We start from the raw sequence: 25,440 nt of genomic DNA, 5'->3' as shown, positions 1-25,440 counted from the left end.
CCCTCTGCCTTGTCAATTCTTCACAAATTTATTGTTTCTTTGTCTAAAAGGTATGAAAGCTTTCTTCTCTGGTCACTTTTTTGGGTCTCCATCCTCTTGTGAAGGCTCCTACATTTTCTTCTACTGTTATGTGACAAAGATATTTCTCTAAATTTTTTGTGACTGACTTTCTTATTTAGATTTTTATTCCCCATTGAATATAGCATGAAGTAGGGGGTTTCCTTTTTTCCCCCTCTCTCCAAATAGTGAGTCAGACTTTACAACTTCATCAATTAAAAATACACTCTTTTCCCATTGATTTATGGTTACTTCTTTATTATATATCAAGTTTTTACATATAGATATATGTAAATAGATCTGTTTCTTTGTACTCAATTCCTGTATATTGACTTATTTCTTGTTTGTCTTTACTAGCAGCATACTGTTTTTATTATTATGACTTTACAGCATCATTTGGTATCTGGTGTGTTGTCATCCTCTACGACATCACAGAGGCTTGGCACAGGAGATATAAACCATGGCAGATTTTTTTTTTTTTTTTAAGTAAGATGGTTTCAATATAAAGAATTATGTGCTTACAAAATCACTGGAATTGCTGAGGGTGCAGGTTTGAGGCTGGGCTATTGTAAAGATATCTTCACCCTACAGAATTGATCTAGGAAGCTACTGCTGCCCAGGAGGCTTTTTGAGTGACTCCACATTCAAGAATTCACCACCAGCAATGTCTGCAAGGTTGGAGAATGGAAAACAGAATGCTGATGCAGAAAAACTTCCCACCTCTGATGTTAGGGTCCATAATCAAAGGAGCGAGACAGATACAAAGTGAAGGTCAAGAAAAGCTTTATTTCGTGCCAAGCATTGAGAATCAAATTGACCAGTCAGGGCCATCTCTCGCAAAGAGGCGACCCCTCCCAGCCTCACAGACTAACTTTTATAGAGGTTTAGCTGGGCTATACACAGGTGGTCAATGAGATTGCAATACACAGAGAAAACTGCACAGTCATGCTAGGTCTGCCACACACAGGAAAAACTGCTAGGTAACACATGGGTGGCCAATTGAATTTCAATTTACCCTAGTAGATATATGTGCGCCCCACTGATTGGATGTCTTCACCTGGCCTGAGCTGCCCTTGTATCTAGGCTTTGCAAGTAAATTCCTCTGGGAGGGGCGGGGTCAATCTAAGTTCACTACATAAACACAAAATGACTCCCTCTGGCCAACCAGGCCCTTACACTCTGAGCCTGACTGTCAGAGGAAAAGCCACAAAAGTCCTCTGGGTACTTTAGACAGCACCTAATTTGCAGCCTGAATATTGACTGCAAGTGAGTCAGAGAAAATTAGCTAGCTGTTGCTTTCCTCTCTGACAAGAAAGAGCGTGGAATGGACATTGACATTGCCTGTTAACAGTTTCCAGGACATGCTTCTTTGTTCTTTGTTTCAAAACTAATTTAGCTTTTTGAGGACTTTCCCTTCCCACATTTATTTAAAACTGAATTTTTTTATTTTATCAAAAGTACAAGCTTAATTTTGATTGGGATTACTCTGACTATACAGATTATTTTGAAGGAAAAATGCTATATATACACAAATACATTATTCAATAAAAACAATTATTTAATGGCATTTATTCAAGTCTCCCCCCATGTATTTTAGTAGGGTGATAATTTTTGTTTTACATTGTTAGGTTGATTCCTAGAAGTCACTTATAACAGTCATTCTTTTATTTTCTAGACTACTATTGTTGAAATGTTACTAAGTTTTGTAAGATTATTGTGTATCTACCACCCTTGTTGACCTCGTTTCTTTTAATACTTTGTTAATTTTATTGGACTTTCTATATAGTTAACATATTTTCTATAAAATTTTTTCTCTCCTTTCTCATCATACAACTAATACCTTTTTTCTTGTTTTATGTCATTATTATGTTTAAGCTATCAATATTTTTGGGTGTCCTTGTGAATAATCTTAGATTTTTTTTTTTTTTCCTGAATTGTTCCATTAAGTTTGCTGTATGTTTTTGGTATATTGATCTTATCACAATAAGGAAATTTCATCTTATAATAAGTTTTATTGTTTAATTTTTATTGTTAATGGGACTAGATATCATCAAATACATTTTTTTTGAAACTATTAAGATAACCTTGTAATTTTTCTCTTAGCCCTCTAAGGTGGCAAATCATGGCAATGGGTTTTTTTTGTTGTTGTTGATGACTTATCTTTTAATTTCAGGGATAAAACCCACTCAGTTGCCATGTGTGTGTTGTTTTTACTGAACTTTTAGAATTAGTTAATTCATATTGAGGATTACTGTGTCTATTTTCATGAGTAAATTGAACTTGCAATTCTTTTCTCCCACTTATTTAATTTTGGGCCAAAGAGTCTTCTAATCTCATTAAGTGGATCTGACATTTTCTGTTTTTCTATTTCTGAAACACCTTTCATAAGAGGATATATTTGTCAATGAAGTTTGGTAAGACGTTATACGGAAACATGTTGGCTAGAATATTTTGAGGTATGGATGATATTCAAGTGACAACTTTTGCATTTTGTTTTTGTCAGATTTTAAGTCATCAGATTTATTATGTAACTCTTCATAGTACTTGTTTTTTTTTTTTTTAATCTCTGTAATACTTACGCTGAAATTGGTTTTGATGTTAGATTTGTTCCCTTTTTCTTTTTACTTGAATATTCCTGCCTGATTTTTGCCCATCTTGCCAATATTACTCTTTTCTAATATTTGGTTCTCACATTCATTTCTGCCTATAACTTTCTTTGTTTCCTTTTTTTTTTTTTTGTCCCAAGCAGAGATATATGCTTACTTTGTCATTGCCAATCATTTGTGTTTTCTTATGAAAACAACTCATTTTCTTCACATTTCCCTCTATCTATATCTTGAAAATTATCTTCTGTGGCTTTCACTATCATTTTATTAGAGTTTTAGGATATTTGCTTTATGTTTCTTTCCTTAAAATAAGGTTTACTAAATATATATATATATATATATATATATATAAATAAAATAAAATAAGGTTTACTTATTATATTACTTAATGTCTAGACACATGTGCATTTTTAGGTACTTCATTGTTGATTTTCAGTTTTATTACTTGATAAAGAAATAGAATGTAAACTGTTGATTTTTTGGTATTTAGATTTCCTTTGTGAATTTGTAATGTCTTAAGTTAAAAAAAAAATTTTGGGAAAAAAAAAAGGCAGGAAGTTTAGAAAAATCACCCATGATCTCAACACCTTGGCCAAAACACGTTTTTAAGATTCATTTAATGTCTATTGTTTTAATGACAGAATATAAGATGATACATTAATTCAGCCAACAAATATTTGTACATCACCTATGACCTGACATTGTTTGAGTTCTGCCTGATAAAAAAATTACTTTGTGTACAGCAGAATTTAGTGTCCATTTATATTCAGTAATAATGACATGGAATTCCAATTAGGCTCCTACTAATGTTAAGGATTTTATGTTCCTGCTTTTTTTTTCTTTTTAAGATTTTATTTATTTATTTGACAGAGAGAGAGATCACAAGTAGGCAGAGAGGCAGGCGGGGGGGGCGGGGGGGGGAGAAGGCTCCCCACTGAGCAGAGAGCCAGATGTGGGTCTCAATTCCAGGACCCTGAGATCATGACCTGAGCCAAAGGCAGAGGCTTAACCCACTGAGCCACCCAGGCTCCACCTATGTTCCTGCTTTTAACTTTAAAATACAAACATCCCTTTCAAGGGGAAGTTAGTGAATCAATAACTCCAAGGAGAATTATTTTAGCATATTCTGTTTTCATTGACCAGTTTAAAAAAATGGAATATTGAGAAAGCTGGATGCTAGGGAACTAGAAGAGAACACATGGGACACTGAAATTAGATTTTGCTTGATTTACAATCTACGCTATGAAGTAATCATTACATCCAAATTTAATCATTTGTGAATATTATCCAGAAATCTCTGCATCTGAACTCATCTCCAAAAAGGGCCTTTCCGGGGTGCCTGGGTGGCTCAGTGGGTTAAAGCCTCTGCTTTCGGCTCAGGTCATGATCACAGGGTCCTGGGATCGAGCCCCACATTGGGCTCTCTGCTCGGCGGGGGGCCTGCTTCCCTTCCTCTCTCTCTCTGCCTGCCTCTCTGCCTGCTTGTGATCTCTGTCTGTCAAATAAATAAATAAAATCTTTTTTTTTTAAAAAAGGGGCCTTTCCTCCTCAAATTTGATTTACTTTATATTTAGCAAATTATTTTCTTTCCTTCCTGGCCCAATACATCAATATCTAACTGTGTTCTTGAACTTTTAACACCAACACTGAGGAAATGTCTTCTCCAAATACTGATGGTGAGGATAAGTGAGGCTCATAGTCAGGATATTTTGCATGCAATCCTACATAGAAGCAGGAGAATAGACAAGTGTTGGGAATGCAATAATAGAAGAAAAATAACACTCAAAAAAGTACTGTTTGGATAACCAGTGTAGTGACAAATTTGATTAATGCAATCATGTGCTTGGGTCTGTAGCTCACTTTTGTAGAATCTTGAAACCCCCTGATTTCACTAGCTTCAATTCCATCACTCAGTGCTTGCTTGATTCTTCCTTATAAGATAATAATTGTTGGGACAATACCAAGAGTAATACACACAACAAACTTCTCTATATGTAGGTGTGGGTTATAGTGTTTGATATGTGCATGGATGGTCAAACAGCAGGGTTTAAACAATCTTGCTCTGGCTCAGAGGTCCAAAGTTAATGGGACAAGTATTCCATGGGGATGGATGCATGGGAGCTCCTGGTCTCCTCTGGGCTCACTGGAGAAGACATACCTTCTTGTTGTTAAGATCTTTCGCTATTCTTGACCCCTCCCACCTCTTCTGGAGAGGTCAGAGTATAGGCATTCCAAACCATTGTGAGCCTGGTCTCTATGGTTAATTTGTGAACTGCCTCTATATTTGTGACTGCCTGCCAGCTCTGAAGGACAGAGAAGTTTGGCAAAAAGAAAAAGCAGGCTTTGCTTTAATGGTAAGGAAAGCAAGAAAAGGGGATAAAAACTTGTGAAGGAAATAAGACTTTCTTTTCTTTTTCCATCCAGTTGCCTGAGAAACAACCAAAAGAAGCTCAAGAAAGTAAACCAAGATGTAGAAAGAAAACGGTAAGCACACAGTGTATCATAGCATTTTTCTCTGAGATTACCTCTGTCTCACAAGGGACTGAGAGTCTCTCATAAAAGCTAGCATCTTATTTTAGACCTCATAGAGGTACAATCACAGAATTCTTTGGTGATTACTTCTAAGACTTGGGAAAAGGTTAGTTGGAGGTTCTAAACAAAAGAAATAGGCTATTAGTGCACATGTTTCATTGCTTCATGGTTATATAAAATACATGTACAAACCTATAAGTGAAATAAAGGGTGCTTATTTTAGGTTGGTTGTTTACAACGGCCACACCTCCAATTTATTCCTCACAGAATAATCCTTGGGAAATATAAATCTCATCATGTCTTTCCCTTGAGACCCTTCAATTGTTCTCCAATGCATCCAGAAAAAATCCAAACTTCCCTGGGGACTACAATCCTGAAAGGATTGACCCTTGCATAGTTCTCTGATTTTATGCCACACCCTCCATCCTCACCCACCATTTTCCAGGAATTCTGCGTCATTTCATGTTCTTGAAGCCACTAAGCTCAGCCTGAACTCAGTGCCCTAGTGCGCACTGCTCTTTTAGCACTCATGATATTTATTCTCCATGCTTATGCTTCATAGCATCTCTTCTTGGAAATTCTGACTCTCACAGTCTCCTCCAGCAAATATCCCTGAGTACACAATATGAAAACATTGCTTCCACACCCCATGGATTTCCTGCACTGCCCACTAAGTCTTTCTATCATCTAGTAACTTTTTATTAGTTAGTTTAGCATTTTATAGTTCATCTTGCTTTATAGACTGTGTGGTCTTTGAGGCTCTGACCACCGCTTGACTTGCCTATCTGTTGCCCAACCCTTACAAGATACTCAATGGAAAAAAAAGAAAAAAAAAGTGGAAAAACAACAGCTATCTGAACACTGATATCTTACCCCAGCTCAGATAAACACTGCCCTGCTTGCTGACTATGGGATTTCTATATCTTTGCACTCAACCTCTTTCCTAATCATTGCATCTCAAGAATTTTTTTTTTTTTTAATCTGAGATGGTTCTTCCTCTCTAAATGTGAAAGGGTGAGGGATTGAAGGGAAGGTCCATATTTATCGCTGATATGAAATGGTGTTTGCAGGGATCAGCCATTACCGAAGTATTTTACTTACATTTTCTCGGCAGAAAGGAAAAGGTAGACAGTGGGGTGGCTATGCCATCGTTGTAACTAACTCCCCTTTACAATGTGTGGCTGAAGAGGTGATGTTATTGAACCAAGGTCCTTTTCTCAGGCTGCCGCAAACCAGTTCTGTACAATATAAAGTCATTTAAACTTGGCTTTTGCTTTTTTGCATCTAAAATCAGATCTGTGCTAGGCGATGTTCTTCAATTCTTCCCTTTTAAAGGAGCTGAAGTGTTGACATTGCCAAATACAACCAAGTCTTTATTAAAAACAGACAGGAAATAAATGAGAAATTAAATGTCTCCAGGGTGTCCCTATCCAGACAATTTCAAAAAAAATTTATTTTAATTTCAGTGTAGTTAGCATACAATATTATATTAGTTTCAGGTATACAACTTAGTGATTCAACACTTAATATAAAACACCCAGTACTCATCATGGTAACTGCACTTCTTAATCACCATCAGCTACTTCCCCCATGTCCCTTCACACTTTTCCTCTGGTGACCATCAGTGTGTTCTCTACTGGTAAGAGTCTATATATTGGTTCCTCTCTCTCTTTTTTTTTTTTCCTTTGCTTGGTTTTTTGCTTCTTTTTAAACAATCTTTATTTAATTTAATTTTTTTTTTTTTTTTTTTTTTTTTTTTTAGATAGAGAAAGCATGAGCAGTGGGAGAGGGGCAGAGGAGGAAAGAGAGAGAGAGAGAATTTGAAGCAGGCTCCCAGCACAAAGCCTGACCCAGGGCTCAATCTCACAACACTGAGGTCATGACCTGAGCTGAAATCAAGAGTTGGAGACTTAACTGACTGAGGCACCCAGGCATCACTGTTTTCTTCCTTAAATTCCACATATGAGTGAAATCATAATGATATGCATTTTTCTCTGACTGACTCTAGTTCCATCCACAACATTACAAATGGCAAGATTTCATTCTATTTAGTGGCTGAGTAATATTCCATCGTGTATAAACCAGTTCCTTATCCATTTATCAACTGATGGACATTTGGGCTCTTTCCATAATTTGACTATTGTTGATAATGCTGCTATAAACCAGGATCCATTTATCCATTTGAATTAATGTTTTTGTATCCTTTGGGTAAATACCTAGTGGTGAAATTGCTGGATCATGGGATAGATCTATTTTTTAACTTTTTGAAGAATCTACATACTGTTTTCCCCCAGTGGCTGCTAATTTTATGAATGGGACTCACAGATTTTTAACCAGTTAGTTTGGTGAGGAAGAACTCAACTCTTCTGACTACCTGAGTCAATTGCAATCAATAATATATGTAAGACATACATGGGCTAGAATTAAATTCAGTTTCATTTTGGCTAATTTGATTGGATCATGTTCTTTGAATAAAGTTACTTTTGCTATATCTTCCTGAGTCAGTTTTGGTTATTTCATTTTCACTAGAATATTATCAATTAGTTCATGATTTTAAACATCTTTACCAAAGGTATTGTGTGAGCTCTTTCAAGTCATTTAGCCTTTTAAAATTTAGGTTTATAGACATATAGCACAGTAAAATTCATCCATTTTAGGTAAATTATTTCATAGGTTTAGAAAAACATACAGTCATGTGACCACCATCTCAATCAAGATATGGAATATTTTTGTCACCCTTCCTTCACCGACAACCCCTGGCAACCACTGGTCTGATTTCTGTTTTGCTTTTTTTCCAGGATGTCACAGTATCATTGCTTTTATGTTTATTAGGTTCTTATTTTCTCTGTCCTTAGTTTTTTTCATTGTTGCTATTCTAATTACTTTAAATTGAAACTTAATTTTTGTGTTTTCAGTTTTTTCTTGTTTAAAAATGGGGACATGTAAAAATATAACTTTTTCTCCAACAGTGTTTCTCTTTTATTTTTTTTATTTAAATTCAATTTAATTGACATATTGTGTATTATTAGTTTTAAAGGTAAAGTTTAGTGATTCATCAGTCGCATATAATACCCAGTGCTCATTACATCTAGTGCCCTCCTTAATGTCCATTACTGCCACTCACTTAATGTCTCATACCCCCACTCACCTCACCTCCAGCAACCCTCAGTTTGTTTCTTATAGTTAAGAGTCTATTATGGTTTCTCTCTCTGTCTGATTTTGTCTTCTTTTGTTTTTCCTTCCCTTCCCCTATGTTCATCTGTTTTGTTTCTTAAATTCTGCATATAAGTGAAATTATGACATATTTGTCTTTCTCTAGCTGATTTATTTTACTTAGCATACTACATTCTTGTTCCATCCACATTGTTGCAAATGATAAGATTTTACTCTTTTTATGGCTGAGTAATGTTCCACTATATATTACTTCTTCATGTATTCATCTGTCAGTGGACGTCTGGACTCTTTCCATATTTTGGCTATTGTGGGCCTTGCTGCTATAAACATTGGGGTGCATGTGCCCCTTCAAATTACTACATTTTCATCCTTGGGGTAAATATCTAGAAGTGCAATTGTTGGGTTATAGGGTAACTATATAACATTAAAAATTTTATCTCACCCACTTCCATTCAAGTACTAAGCACAAAGTTGTAAACATGAACTAGATTAAAAAAATAATAATAATACAAAAAGCAGAAAAAAATCTATTAAAGTCAGATGTAATTATCTCTTAATAATTATTGTTAAAAATACTTAATAAAAAAAGAAAGGAAGTGGCTAGCATAAAGAATGAAAACAATGGAAAAGAATGATAAAATCTTTAGAGATTAAAACAACATTGAAAGCATCAATAAGTACAACCAAGTCTTTATTTTCTTTTTGTTAGTTTCAGAAGTAGAATTTAATGATTCATCAATTTCATACAACACCAAGTGCTCATTAGTTCAAGTACCCTCCATAATGCATGTCATCCAATTAATCCTTTCCCCACCCACCACCCCTCCAGCAACCCTCAGTTTGTTCCCTATAGTTAAGAGTCTCTTATAGTTTGTCTTCCTCTCTGTTTTTATCTTATTCTTTTTCCCTCCCTTTCCCTATGTTCCTCTATTTTGTTTCTTAAATTCCACATATGAGTGAAATCATATGGCATTTGTCTTTTTCTGACTGACTTATTTCTCTGACCATAATACCCTCTAGTTCTAGTCAGGGGGCATGCAGGTTTCTCCCACTCTGAGGGTTCTGCACAGTGCCAAATAGCACGTTTTCCTCCTGGGTGGCAGCCAGAGTCCTGGGTTGTGAATCAGGGATCCCCAATCTGGAGGGCTTGGGGGCTAGGCCTCTGGGGATGGAAGCTTGAAAACCCAACCTAGGGTTAGGGTTAAGGCCTAGGGACATGACAGATCTAATCTGCCAGCGCTGAGGCAGGCTCCCCCAATGGCTGAGTGGAGGGCGGGTGTCTGGAGGATAATCAGGTCCCTGGCTGGTGGTCCTGGGGGGCGCCTACACTGGGGGTGGCCTCATGGGAGCATGCAGGTTTTTCCTGCTCTGAGGGTTCTGCACAACCCCAAATGGCACAGTTTCCTCCTGGGTGGTAGTTGGAAACATTGTTGCAAATGGCAATATTTCATTATTTTTGCTGGGTGAGTAGTAATCCACTCTGTCTCTATCCCATGTGTTGTTAAAGAAAATAGTATTATTGTCCAATATTTTGTTATTTTGCTTTTTGTGTTTTCTTGGACTTGAACTGTTTTTAATTCCAAACATTTAAAAAATATTTTTATAATAAATTCTAATTTTATTGCATTATCAGTATCAGTATCTATGTTATTTCTGTTTGTGAATTTTATTGAGGTTTTTTGTCATATATTGTGCATTGACTTCAAAATAAGTTATTTATAGTCTTTAAATTGTTGCTTCTTCATATGGAGAATAGTTTTACAATTAAAAATACTGCAACTTTAGATTGTGGTTGTAAAGGAAACATTTTAAAAATTAACATTCAGACATTAGCACATCCTTGGATGCAACCAGAATTTAATAAGTGTAAGCTAGCAATTTGTCTATTATGTTCCATAGACTTTGGAAGTTCCAATGATAATTTTTTTAAGGATCATAATTTGAAATTTATCTATTTGGGAAACCTGATTAATTATGTATTTTAGATATTCTATGTCCTTATTTTTCTTACTTTTTGTTACTGTTTGAGAGAAATTAATCTACTATTTCATTTGAGTTAATGTTCATTTTTTTCTTTGCTTCATATTGATTCTAAATATTTCAGTAAATAACATTTCATAAGAGTTGCAGGCATTTGTGGTTTTGTCTTTATCATGTCTTCTCCTGTCCATCTTTGTTCTGAAATGAGAGGAGGGAAATTTGTTAGTCTTTATCTTCCAATGTGTATGAAGACCAATGTGGTGGAAGGGTCAAGATAGGTGGGGGAATGGCAGACAACTCCCCTTCAGGAAGCAAAGAGAATGAGGGTGATTAACATACTAACATAATATTGTCTGAATTAGTTTTTACATATAAGGCTGCATTGGTTTCCTTGGATTGCCTTAACAAAGTACCACAGACTGGAAGATTTACCAGAAATTTATTTTCTCTCAGTTCTGGAGGATCTAAGTCCAAGATCAAAGTGCTGGTAGGGTGGGTCTCTTATAAGACCTCTCACCTAAGCTTATATGCCTGTCTTCTCTCTGCATCTTCATATCATCTTACTCTATGCCTGTCTGTGTCCAAATTTCCTCTTATAAGGGCAACACTCAAATTAGATGAGGGCTCACCTCAACAACCTCATTGTAATTTAATTCCCTCTGTAAAGGCCCTGTCTCCAAAAACAGTCACATTCCAAGATACTAGGTATTAATCTAGGAATACACCCTTAAATCCATAACATAGGTCAGTAAATAACAACAACAGGAAAAGAAAACAAGAAAGTAAGCAAGAAAAACAAAGGAAAGAAAGAAAGAGAAAGAAAGAAAGAAAAAGAAAGAAAGGAAAAATCAATCAATCCAGGGATATTTCCAGTCTGCAAGTTACAGCTAGCCACAGTTCCCAAAACTATCTCACTGTGTTTAAGACAGGCAGTCAGTAGGAGATAGTGATAACCCACAGCATGAATTTAGACAGATTTGGATTTTTATGACCAGATCCCCAATGACAGAGCTGGCTGAGCAAGTTTAGATTCATCATGCACCAACTTCTTTGTAACATGACTTTGCATTCTAATATTCAAATGAAGTTTACAGTCATCTTCTGATTTGTTCTTTTCCATAAAGAACTCATAGGTTTTATAATTCCTGGTACTAATGTCCTTGACAGTACATTTTCACTTCTTGGTGAGTCATAGAATTCATGTTGTCATCCTATTTTCCTCACCACTTTGTGGACTTGACTTCAGATGGGAAGTCTGGGCTACCTTAAGCTAGGCTCATTGATGAATTAGTTTCACAGTAAGTGTTTTCTTCATGGATGTTTTAGAATTTATTATTTATTCTTGAAGTTCAGAAGCTATTACATATCTCAAGGTTCCATGTGATTTGCAGGGTTTTTTCCCCCATGAAATACATTTTCAGATTGAAGTCTTTATTTCAGGTATCTTATTACACCTTTCAGTACTTTTGTTTCATTTATGTAGTTCTCATCTCCAAGATTAACAACTGTGTATATGATGATTTCTTTCCATTTTATTATTCTTTCTCTAACCATACTACATTCTCATTTTCTATGACTTAGTGTTCACTTCAAGCATGCATTACATGTTGCCAGCTTTTTAGAAATGCCCTTTGCAATGACATGGAGGGAACTAGAGGGTATTATGCTAAGTGAAATAAGTCTGTTAGAGAAGGACAAATACTATTTGATTTCACTCATTTGTGGAATTTAAGAAACAAAATAGAAGAATATAGGTGAAAGGAACTAAAAATAAAACAAGATGAAAATAGGGAAACAAACCATAAGACTCTTAACTATAAGGAACAAATTGAGGGTTGCTGGAGGGGAGGTGGTGGGGAGATGGGGTGATTGGGTGATGGGCATTAAGGAGGCCACTTGAATTAATGAGCACTGGGTGTTTTATGAAACTGATGAATCACTAAATTCTACTTCTAAACTAACCAAAAAAATAAAAAAATAAAAAGAAAGAAAGAAAGAAAGAAAGAAAGAAAGAAAGAAAAAAAAAGAAAGAATTGTTACTTATGGATGCTTTTAATGTTGTTTTAATCTCTGAAGATTTTATCATTCCTTTCCATTGCTTTCCTGCTTTATGATAACCACTTTCTCCATTTATTATTATTTTTAACAATAACTGTTAACAGATGATTACATCTATATGCCTTTAATACATTTTTCTGTTTTGTATATTATTATTTTTTAATCTAGTTCTTGTTTACAACTTTGTGCTTAGTACTTTGACTGGAAGTAGATGAGATAAAGTGGTGTGTTCATACTTTTGTGTATTTGTTTGGGGAAGATACAGAGAAGAATATAAGTTAAGATTCAGGTTTTGCCGCTTCAAAGTATAGGGATAGAGGGAACATTCCTGAACTTCATCAAATCTATCTATGAAAAACCCACAGCAAATATCATCCTCAATGGGAAAAAGCTTGCAGCCTTCCCATTGAGATCAGGAACACGACAAGGATGCCCACTCTCACCACTCTTGTTCAACATAGTATTAGAAGTCCTAGCAACAGCAATCAGACAACAAAGAGAAATAAAAGGTATCCAGATTGGCAAGGAAGAAGTCAAACTCTCTCTCTTCGCAGATGACATGATTCTTTATATGGAAAACCCGAAAGACTCCACCTCCAAACTACTAGAACTCATACAGCAATTCAGTAATGTAGCAGGATACAAAGTCAATGTCCAGAAATCAGTGGCTTTCTTATACACTAACAATGAAAATACAGAAAGGCAAATTAGAGAATCGATTCCATTTACTATAGCACCAAAAACCATAAGATACCTCGGAATAAACCTAACCAAAGAGGTTAAAGATCTGTACTCGAGGAACTACAGAACACTCCTAAAAGAAATTGAAGAAGACACAAAAAGATGGAAGACCATTCCATGCTCTTGGATGGGAAGAATAAACATCGTTAAAATGTCTATACTGCCCAGAGCAATCTATACTTTTAATGCCATTCCAATCAAAATTCCACCAGTATTTTTCAAAGAGCTGGAGCAAATAATACTAAAATTTGTATGGAATCAGAAGAGACCCCGAATTGCTAAGGAAATGTTGAAAAACAAAAATAAAACTGGTGGCATCACGTTACCTGATTTCAAGCTTTACTACAAAGCTGTGATCACCAAGACAGCATGGTACTGGCATAAAAACAGACACATGGACCAGTGGAACAGAGTAGAGAGCCCAGATATGGACCCTCAACTCTATGGTCAAATAATCTTTGACAAAACAGGAAAAAATATCCAGTGGAAAAAAGACAGTCTCTTCAATAAATGGTGCTGGGAAAACTGGACAGCTATATGTAGAAGAATGAAACTTGACCATTCTCTTACACCGTACATAAAAATAAACTCAAAATGGATAAAAGACCTCAACGTGAGACAGGAATCCATCAGAATCCTCGAGGAGAACATAGGGAGTAACCTCTTTGATATCAGCCACAGCAACTTCTTTCAAGATATGTCTCCAAAGGCGAAGGAAACAAAGGCAAAGATGAACTTCTGGGACTTCATCAAGATCAAAAGCTTCTGCACGGCAAAAGAAACAGTCATCAAAACAAAGAGGCAACCCACGGAATGGGAGAAGATATTTGCAAATGACAGTACAGATAAAAGGTTGATATCCAGGATCTATAAAGAACTCCTCAAACTCAACACACACAAAACAGATAATCATATTAAAAAATGGGCAGAAGATATGAACAGACACTTCTCCAATGAAGACATACAAATGGCTACCAGACACATGAAAAAATGTTCATCATCACTAGCCATCAGGGAGATTCAAATCAAAACCACATTGAGATACCACCTTACACCAGTTAGAATGGCCAAAATTAGCAAGACAGGAAACAACGTGTGTTGGAGAGGATGTGGAGAAAGGGGAACCCTCTTCCACTGTTGGTGGGAATGCAAACTGGTGCAGCCACTTTGGAGAACAGTGTGGAGATTCCTCAGGAAATGAAAAATAGATCTTCCCTATGACCCTGCAATTGCACTGCTGGGTATTTACCCCAAAGATACAGATGTAGTGAAAAGAAGGGCCATCTGTACCCCAATGTTTATAGCAGCAATGGCCACGGTCGCCAAACTGTGGAAAGAACCAAGATGCCCTTCAACGGATGAATGGATAAGGAAGATGTGGTCCATAGACACTATGGAGTATTATGCCTCCATCAGAAAGGACGAATACCCAACTTTTGTAGCAACATGGACAGGACTGGAAGAGATTATGCTGAGTGAAATAAGTCAAACAGAGAAAGTCAAGTATCATATGGTTTCACTTATTGGTGGAGCATATCAAATAATATAGAGGACAAGGGTAGATGGAGAGGAGAAGGGAGTTGAGGGAAATTGGAAGGGGAGGTGAACCATGAGAGACTATGGACTCTGAAAAACAACCTGAGGGTTTTGAAGGGGCGGGGTGGGAGGGTGGGGGAACCAGGTGGTGGGTATTAGGGAGGGCACAGATTGCATGGAGCACTGGGTGTGGTGAAAAAACAATGAATACTGTTACGCTGAAAATAAATAAAAAATTAAAAAAAAAAAAAAAGATTCAGGTTTTGCTCTTGGTGTGTTGTCTCAGACTACCTCCTCACCAAATACTGTCTTCCCTCTGCAGTGGGAACATTTCTTTTCCATGTATATTGCCCTCTTTGATGTGGGCAGGCCATTAGAAGATTCTTTGTCTATCTTTCCCCTCAAGTTTGGGAGTCTGGGATGCAGAAATAAAAGCTGACATGTTGGCTACTCCATCCTCTCTTAACCACTCACTCGCTGTTGTGGTGTAGAATTGTGTCCATGTAGAGATAATCTATATTTCTCTCATCACCAGCCTACACTTAATAATATTGGTCACTGTAAATTCATGTTTAGAATTTTTGGAATTTTCTCATTTACCTTTAAAGATATAGACACCCTCATCAAGGACAGCAGAAAAATAAATTGACTTTAAATATTCTCCATTAAATTGTTCCAAATTTTAGGGGTGCCTTAGTCAGTTAAGTGTCTGCCTTTGGCTCAGGTCATGATCCCAGGGTCCTGGGATCAAGCTCCATGTAGGGCTCCCAGGTCAGTGGGGAGCCTGCTTCTCCCTCTCCCTCTGCAGCTCCCCCTGGTTGTGAGTGCACTGTCTCTCTCCCAGTCAAATAAATAATTAAAATCTTTAAAAAAGTAAATTGCTTCAAATTTTATTATATTGCACATCTCTTCTTCATACACATGGTATTGTACATAGTATGATAATCTAGTAATTCCTTCAGCTTCATAAAGTATGGAATTTTATTCTATGCTTCTTATTATTTTCTTAGATATTTTTAAAGAGAGAGTGCACACATGTGAGAGAAAGGGGGGAAGGACAGAGGGAGAAGGAGAGAGAATTTCAAGCAGGCCTCACACCCAACCCACTGCAGGGTTCCCTCTCATGACCCTGAGATCATGACCTCAGTTAAATCAAGTTGGACACTTAACTGATGGAGCCACTCAAGCACCCCTCTTTTTCTAGATTTTTATTTTTTATCTTTATTTAGTTATAATTGACAAATAAAATTTTAAAATATTTAAGGTGGATGTGGTGATATATGTATATTTTGTGAGTAGAATTCCCCTCATCAGGTTGACTCCCACAGTGTTATCAACTATATTTCATGGTTTTTCAGAATCAACTTGAGTAAGGAGGCTTTTAATTTTAATTAACATTTGAATTGCAAGTCTACCAATGACATTAGGTTAATAGCAATGAAATCTTTCTTTCAAGTGTGTTTTCAGCTTCAGATGACTGGGCTGTGTCATGTTATTATCTCTTTCCTTTGCAGGCAGGAAATGACTACATTTGAGAGACAAAATCAAGTACAGGATAAGAAAAGTAAGTCATTGCTTCATAATATTTTTCATACAAGGGAATTTGTAAATTTAACATCTAAATTAGTTCTGATACTATCTTAGGTTTGAAGGAAACACAGCTTTAAGCCCTTATAGGGATGTCTTAGTCCTTCATTTTTATTTTTGTCTAACAAAATTGATCTCATTGCTTTTTGCATGAAAGTAATATCTGTGTGTGATTTATTTTATTTTCCTTAAATTTTTAAGTTTTTACAAGTCTATTATTCACTTTTTGTTAGAGGTAATAATTTATTTATCTTGTTAAAAAATCTAATAACTCAATAGAGTGTTAACCAGATGATATGTAAAATACAGAAAAAGAAAGAAGCTAGATTCTTAGCTATTTGTCCTATTAGAAATATTCCATTCTTTCCTGGGCAGCCTGAATTTCTTCTTTTTTTCTTGTGAATTATACATTTTTATCTATTAAGTTTTTATTTTAATTTAATATAGTTACCATAAAATGTTATATTAGCTTCAGATGTATAATATGATGATTCAACAATTCAAAACATTACTCAGTGCTCATCACAAATACATTCCTTAATCCCCATCACCTATTTCACCCAATCCCCTCCAACTCCCCTCTCAGAACCATCAGTTTGTTGATGTGTTTTGTTTCTTAAATTCCACATATGAGTGAAATCATATGGTACTTATATTCCTCTGACTGTCTTATTTTGCTTAGCACTATACTATGTGGTTCCATTCATGTTGCATATGAAAGATTCATTCTTTTTTTATTGCTGAATAATGTTCTGAGCTGTGTAAGTTCTTAACACATTTTAAATATTAACTTCTTAGCAGATATATCATTTGCAAATATCTTCTCCTATTGAATAGACTTCATTTTTGTTTGGCTGATGGTTACCTTTGCTCTGCAAAAACTTTTTTATTTTGGTGTAGTCCCAATAGTTACTCTTACCACTTTTATTCAACATTATATTGGAATTCCTAGCCACAACAATCAAAGAAGAAAAAGAAATAAGAGGCATCAAAGTGGTAAGGAAGAAGAAAAACTTTCATTTGCAGATGACATAATACTATACATGGAAAACCCTATAGACTCCACCAAAAAACTACTAGAACTGATAAATGAACTCAGTAAAATTGCAAAAAATAATACTATACAGAAATATGTGGCATTTCTATACACAAATAATAAAGTAGAGGAAAGAGAAATTTTAAAAAATCATCTCATTTACAATTGCATCAAAGAGAATAAAATACTGATTATACTGAACCAAGGAGGTGAAAAATCTGTACCCTGAAAACTATAAAACATTGATGAAACAAACTGAAGACAACACAAATAAATGGAAAGACATTCTATGTTTATGGATTGCAAGAAACAATTTATTAAAATTTTCACACTACCTAAAGCAGCATACAGATTCAAAGCAATCCCTATCAATATGCCAACATTTTTCACAGAGCTAGAACAAATAATCCTAAAATTTGCATGGACCACAAAACACTCTGAAGAGCCAGAGAAATTTTGAGCCAGAGAGCAGAGAAGTTAAGAGCAAAGCCAGAAATATCACAATGTCCGATTCTGAGTTGTACTTCAAAGCAATAGTAATCCAAACAGCATGGTACTAGCACAAAAATAGACACATAGATCAATGGAACAGAATAGGAAAATCAGAAATGGACCCACAACTCTATGGTCAATTAATCTATGACAAAGGAGGCAAGAATATGTAATTGGAAAAAGTCTTTTCAACAAATGGTGAAATTGTGTCTGGAAAATGGAACAGCAACATGCAAAATAATGAAATTGAAACCTTTTTTTACACCCCATCCCCAACACACAGATCAAAATGAATTAAACACCAAAATGTGAGACCTGAAACATAAAAGTCCTACAAGGAACATGGGCAGTAATTTCTTTGACATCAGTTGTAGAAGCATTTTTTTTAAAGATATATCTTTTTTTAAAAAATATTTTATTTATTTACTTGTCAGAGAGAGGAGGAGCAGGCAGAGCAGGGAGAAGGAAAAGCAGGCTCCTGGCTGAGCAAGGAGCCCAATGAGGGATTTGATCCCAGGATCCCAGGATCATGACCTGAAGTGAAGGCAGATGCTTAACTGAATGAGCCACCCAGGCATCCCTAAAGATATGTCTTATTTGGCAAAGGAAACAAAGCAAAATTAAACTAATGTATGTGATTTATTTTGAGCAACACCTTATAAACTCCCATGGAAGGAATTAACCCAAATACTGCTTATTTAAATTTCAATATAGATGTTTTAAATATAAATTTTATAAATAAAAATTTTTATATAGATGTTTTGATTAAAGAGGACATGTACTGCATGGAGGACTGGATGTTAAATGTAAACAAGTAATCTTGGAATACTACATCAAGAAGTAATGACATATTTTATGGTGACTAACATAACATAATAAAAATTTTGAAAATCGTAAATAAATAAATAAATAAATAGGGCCATTTTGAAAATTAGCTGTGTTAATTATTTCTTTTTTCCTTTCCTTTCCTTTCCTTACTCTTTTTCTTTTTTTCTTTTTTTTTTCCTGCTCTAGCACTCCCCCCCACCTTTTTTACATAGTCACCAGGTGTAGTAATCATGTAATTACCCAGAATGAGCAATTATGAACAACAATGTTTGTTTCCTGGGGACAGACATATATGAAAGAAACTCTCTTCTTATCGCTATTGCTTCAACTGTCTTCTCATCTTACAGCAAGGTGTATTGAAAAAATGTGTAGCCTCATTATTTGGAACTTTGCATTTATCACCTCTCATCTCATGGTGGCTTGCTTCTGGCACTACGGTTTCATTGAGCACATTTCATGGGCCATGCAGTAAAGGTATTTCACCAAACATCATCACATCCATAAACAGAAAAATATATTTTAAAAGCATCATAGCTTATTGCACATTAAATTTTCACATAAGACAATTATATTGATTGTATTTATGCGAATATTATTGTACTAAAGCATGGTAGAAAATATATTTCTAACTGTGGGTTTAGTTTAAAACAAAACCAAAACCAAAAACAAAAACACCTCTGCCAAAATGTAACCACAGACTCTAAAAGACAGTTGTTAATCTTAATTTTAATTACCCTGTCTCTAGCACTTACAAATATTGCTCAATATCTCCTTCCTAAAATTGTTTCTTTCTCCATTTCTTTGACTTCTACATGTTACTGTTTATGTCCTAGGTCACAGCCACTTTTCTGATACCTGACTTGCCCTTTTTTTGGCAGACACCTAAAGTGCTGGTGTTCCTCAGTAATCCAGGCTTGGGTTTTTTTCTACTTTCCCAAAGAATTTGTGTCTGATTAATCTTTCTTCTTTTAATCTCTGATAAGATTTTCTGGTAAGGCTATCTAGGGGAGATGACATTTATTAAGAAATTTTTTTAATATACAGATGAAAATACTTCTCTAGTTACAAACAATTACTATTTTATGTTTCATCTTGTTTCACAAGATCCATTTCTCATTAAATTTGTCCTTTTCAATTAAAATTTTAAAGTATTAAGACTTAAAATTGTTCATTATATCCCTGAATGTATTTAATGTTTTGAGGATCTACAGTGATGCCTTCTTGTTCATTCCTAACATTGTTTCTGTGTGTGTGAATGTATGTGTGTGTGTGTGTGTGTGTTTTCTATTTTATAATTAATTAGTCTTGCTAGAGTTCATTCACTTCATTCATATTTTTACAGAATCAAATTTTGATTTTTTTAGTTCTCTATCACAGGAGAATCTCTTTTCAGGTCCAACTCCAACTGGTATATGGCTTACTCAAATTCTACGAGATTCCCCAAACACTGTGCTGTTTTACAGGAAAAGGAGATGCAAACTGATTTGGATGGATCTACCCTGAAATACCTCAGACTACTAAATCACCTGAAACTTCACTGACGTGCTGACACTTTAATTTTCCTTAGACATGCTGTGTATTTAAAGTAGGCTAGGGATCCTGCTCCTTGCTGTTCACCTGGACTTAGTTTATGATCTCCATGTAGTAGACCATTACTATGTCCTGTGGATATATGAAATGATCAATATTCCTGCAAAGCAGATTTTGACAGAGAGACAGAAATGGACAATGCCCCAAAAAACACTACTATAGCTGTGCTTGTGTTTCTTCCTGTAAAATAAAGGCATCTTAGATGTCTGTCATTATATTACTTTAGTCGAGTAAACACACCCATTCACAATAGTAAATGTGATTGAATTTGCCATTTAAATTTGTGAAACTGTCCAAAAGGGGAAATTAAATGAAGAAGTTGGTGGGTAAGGAGTGTACTTGTGATGAGCACCAGGTGTTGAAAGGAAGTGTTGAATCACTGTATCGTATACATGAAACCAATGGAACACATTAGCATGTTAACTATTTGCAATTAATTAATTAATTAATTAATTTTGCTTTATTTAAATTAAAGCTTGTTAACATATAGTGTATTTTATTTCTTTTTTTTTTAACTTTGTTTTTTCAGTATTCCAAGATTCATTGTTTATGCATCACACCCAGTGCTCCATGCAATAAAAGACCTCTTTAATACCCACCACCAGGCTCACCCCACCCCCCACCCTACCACCCCTGCCAAAAAACCCTCAGTTGGTTTCTCAGAGTCCACAATCTCTCTTGCTTCATTTCTCCCTCCAATTTACCCCAACACCGTTCTCCTCTCCTTCTCCCAATGACCTCCATGTTATTCCTTATGTTCCACAAGTAAGTGAAACCATATGATAATTGACTCTCTCTGCTTGACTTATTTCACTCAGCATAATCTCCTCCAGTTCCGTCCATGTTGATACAAATGTTGGGTGTTCATCTGTTCTTATGGAGGTGTAATATTCCATTGTATATATGGACCATATATTCTTTATCCATTCATCTAGTGAAGTGCGTCTTGGTTCTTTCCACAGTTTGGTGACTGTGGCCATTGCTGCTATGAACACTGGGGTACAGATGGCCCTTCTTTTCACTACATCTGTATCATTGAGGTAAATAACCAATAGTGCAATTGTAGGATCTTAGTTTCTTAAGGAATCTCCACACTGTTTTCCAAAGTGGCTGCACCAACTTGCATTCCCACCAACAGTGTAGCAGGGTTCTCCTTTTTCCACATCCTCTCCAACACATGTTGTTTACTGTCTTGTTAATTTTGGCCATTCTAACTTGTGTAAGGTGGTATTGCAATGTGGTTTTTATTTGAATCTCCCTGACGACTAATGATGATGAACATTTTTTTCATGTATCCATTAGTCATATGCATGTCTTCATTGGAGAAGTGTCTGTTCATGCCTTCTGCCCATTTTCTGACATGATTATCTCTTTTTGGGTGTTGAGTTTGAGGTGATCTTTACAGATCTTGGATATGAGCCCTTTGTCTGTAGTGTCATTTCCGAATATCTTCTCCCATTCTGTGGGTTGTCTCTTTGTTTTGTTGACTATTTCCTTTACTGTGCAGAAGTTTTGGATTTTTTAAAAATATTTTTATCTATCCATTTATTTATTTATTTGACAGAGAGAGAGATCACAAGTAGACAGAGAGGCAGGCAGAGAGAGAGGGGGAAGCAGGCCCCCCGCTGAGCAGAGAGCCTGATGTGGGGCTCGATCCCAGGACCCTGAGGTGAAGGCAGAGGCTTTAACACACTGAGACACCCAGGCACCCTCAGAAGTTTTGAATCTTAATGAAGTCCTGAAAGTTCATTTTTGCTTTTGTTTCCTTTGCCTTTGAAGACGTGTCCTGAAAGAAGTTGTTGCCGATGTCAAAGTGGTTACTGCCTATGTTCTTTTCTATGATTTTGATGGATTCCTGCCGCACGTTGAGGTCTTTTATACATTTCAAGTTTATCTTTGTGTATGATATAAGAGAATGGTCAAGCTTCATTCTCTAATACATAGCTGTCCCATTTTCCCAGCACCATTTATTGAAGAGACTGTCTTTTTTCCACTGGATATTTTTCCCTGTTTTGTAGAAGATTATTTGACCATAGAGTTGAGGGTCCATATCTGGGCTCTCTACTCTGTTGCACTAGTCTATGTGTCTATATTTATTCCAGTACTATGCTGTCTTGGTGATCACAACTTTGTAGTAAAGCTTGATATCAGGTAACGTGATGCCCCCAGTTTTGTTTTTCTTTTTCAACATTTTCTTAGCAATTTGGGGTCTCTTCTGATTCCATACGAATTTTAGGATTGTTTGCTCCAGCTCTTTGGAAAATTCTGGTGGAATTTTTATTGGAATGGCATTGAAAGTTTAGATTGCTCTAGGCAGTACAGACATTTTAACAATGTTTATTCTTCTGATCCAAGAGCATGGAATGGTCTTCCATCTTTTTGTGTCTTCTTCAATTTTGTTCACGAGTGTTTTGTAGTTCCTCGAGTACGGATCCTTTACATCTTTGGTTAGGTTTATTCCCAGGTATCTTATGGTTCTTGGTGCTATAATAAATGGAATCGATTCTCTAATTTGCCTTTCTGTATTTTCATTGTTAGTGTATAACAAAGCACCTGATTTCTGTACATTGACTTTGTATCCTGCCACATTACTGAATTGCTGTATGAGTTCTCATAGTTTGGGGGTGGAGTCTTTGGGGTTTTCCATATAAAGTATCATGTCATCTGCAAAGAGAGAGAGTTTGACTTCTTCATTGCCATTTTGGATACCTTTTATTTCTCTTTGTTGTCTGATTGCTGTTGCTAGGACTTCTAATCCTATGTTGAACTAGAGTGGTGAGAGTGGGCATCCTTGTCATGGTCCTGATCTCAAAGGGAAGGCTCTCGGTCTATTCAGGTTGTCAATTTCTTCCTGGTTCAAGTTGTGAAGTTTATAGTTGTCCAAGAATGCATCCATTTCATCTTGGTTGCTTAGCATATTGGCATATAACTGTTGGTAATAATTTCTGATGATTGCTTCTATTTCCTTGGTGTTAGTTGTGATCTCTCCCTTTTCATTCATAATTTGATTACTTTGGGTCCTCTCTCTTTTCTTTTGGATTAGTTTGGCCAATGGTTTATTGATCTTACTGATTTTTTCAAAAAAACAGCTTCTAGTTTCATTTATGTGTTCTACTGTATCTCTAGTTTCTATATCATTGATCTCTGCTCTAATCTTGATTATTTCCCTTCTTGTGTGTGGAGTTGGCTTAATTTTCTTTTGATTCTCCAGTTCTCTAAGGTGTAGAGACAGCTGGTGTATTCTGGATTTTTCAATTTTTTTGAGGGACGCTTGGATGGCTATGTATCTCCCCCTTAGGACCGCCTTTGCTGTATCCCATAGGTTTTGGACCAATGTGTCTTCATTCTCATTGGTTTGTTGAAGTTCATGAATTGTTGAAGTTCTTCTTTCATTTCCTGGTTGATTCAAGCATTCATAAGCAAGGTGGTCTTTAGCTTCCAGGTGTTTGAGTTCCTTCCAAACTTTTCCTTCTGGTTGAGCTCCAGTTTCAAAGTGTTGTGATCTGAGAATATGCAGGGAATAATCTCAATCTATTGGTATCGGTTGAGCCCTGATTTGTGACCCAGTATGTGGTCTATTCCGGAGAAGGTTCCATGTGCGCTCGAGAAGCATGAGTATTCTGTTGTTTTAGGGTGGAATGTTCTGTATATATCTTTGAGGTGCATCTGTTCCAATGTGTCATTCAAAGCTCTTGTTTCTTTGTTGATTTTCTGCTTGGAGGATCTGTCTATTACTGAGTGGCGTATTAAGATCTCCGACTATTAATGTATTCATATTAATATGACTCTTTATCTTGATTAATAGTTTTCTTATGTAATTGGCTGCTTCCATATTGGGGCATAAATATTTACAATTGTTAGATCTTCTTGGTGGATAGTCCTTTTAAGAATTATGTAGTGTTCTTCTGTATTTCTGACTACAGTCTTTAGTTTAAAATCTAATTTATCTGATATGAGAATCACTACACTGGCCTTCTTTTGAGGCCCATTGGTGTGAAGGATGCTTCTTCATCCCTTCACTTTCAGTCTGGGTGTATCCTTAGGTTCAAAATGGGTCTCTTGTAGACACCATATGGATGGGTCCTGTCGTTTTATCCAATCTGCAATGCTTTGCCATTTTATGGATGCATTTAGGCCATTCATGTTGACAGTGATTATTGAGAGATAAGCTTTTATTGACATTGTGTTATCTGTGAAGTCTTTGTTTCTATAGATTGTCTCCATATGCTGCTGTTCAATTATATTCTTGGGTTTTTTCCTCTTTTATAGAACTCCCCCCTTTAATATTTCTTACAGTGCCAGTTTGGTGGTCGCATACTCTTTTAAACCTTGCCAGTCTTGGAAACTCTATCTCTCCATCCATTTTGAATGTCAGTGTTGCTGGTAAAGTATTTTTGGCTGCATGTTCTTCTCATCGGTGTCCTGAATACATCTTGCTAGCCCTTTCTGGCTTACCAGGTTTCAGTGGACAGGTCTGGTGTTATTCTGATGGGCTTTCCTCTGTACGCAAGGAATCTCTTTCCCCTAGCTGCTTTCAAGAGCTCCTGCCTACAATTATGATTCATCATTTTCACTATCAGGTGTTTTGACATCTTTCTAGATTCTATGATTTGGGGGGCAAACCTTTCTGCCTCTAGAACATGAATGCTGGTTCCATTTGCCAGACTGGGAAATTTTCATGGAGAATTTGTTCAACTACATCCTCTGGTACTTTCTTTCTCCTCCCCCTCAGGGATTCCAATAATTCTGACTTTGGAATGTTTCATGGTGTCATTTATTTCCCTGATTCTGTTTTCATGCCTTCTAAGCTGTTTGTTCCAGGCTTCCTCCTGATCCTTTTTCTCTCACTTTGTCCTCCAGATCACTAATTCTATCTTTTGCCTCAAACCCTAGCTTTTAGAGAATTTAGATTAGATTGGAACTCATTGAGAGCATTGTGAACATCATCCCTGGTGGCTTTCAATTCAGCCCTAATCAATTCCATTTTATCATCAAAGGCTTTCTCCAACCTAGCTATTGCCTGAATAATTGTTAGCCTGAATTCCCTTTCCAACATACTATGTCCATATCCAAAAGCTCTGATGGAGAGGGCCTCGTCTCTGAATTTTTCCTCTGTTGAGCATTTCTCCTCCTAGTCATTTTGGTGAGAGACGGCTGAACAGATGTGTAGCTGAATGTATCTACCGTGGTGCAGGCAAAATATACTTTGGAACGCTTCTGAGC

General features: G+C 36.1%; 1 protein-coding gene across 1 annotated transcript in view; it reads left to right on the top strand.

Moving 5' to 3' along the window:
* Positions 1–25,440, top strand: part of GCSAML (germinal center associated signaling and motility like) — a gene marked incomplete at both ends in the record, with an annotated part of 62,538 nt that overhangs the window by 12,629 nt on the left and 24,469 nt on the right. The window contains one exon of the mRNA XM_080803258.1: positions 16,199–16,248. Coding sequence (XP_080659384.1) covers positions 16,199–16,248 — 50 coding nt within the window. The remainder of the gene's footprint in view (positions 1–16,198; positions 16,249–25,440) is intronic.

This window comes from Martes martes, assembly GCF_963455335.1.
Source record: "Martes martes genome assembly, chromosome: 5".
Taxonomy (NCBI): Eukaryota; Metazoa; Chordata; class Mammalia; order Carnivora; family Mustelidae; genus Martes; species Martes martes.
This window is presented reverse-complemented; position numbering and strand designations above follow the sequence as displayed.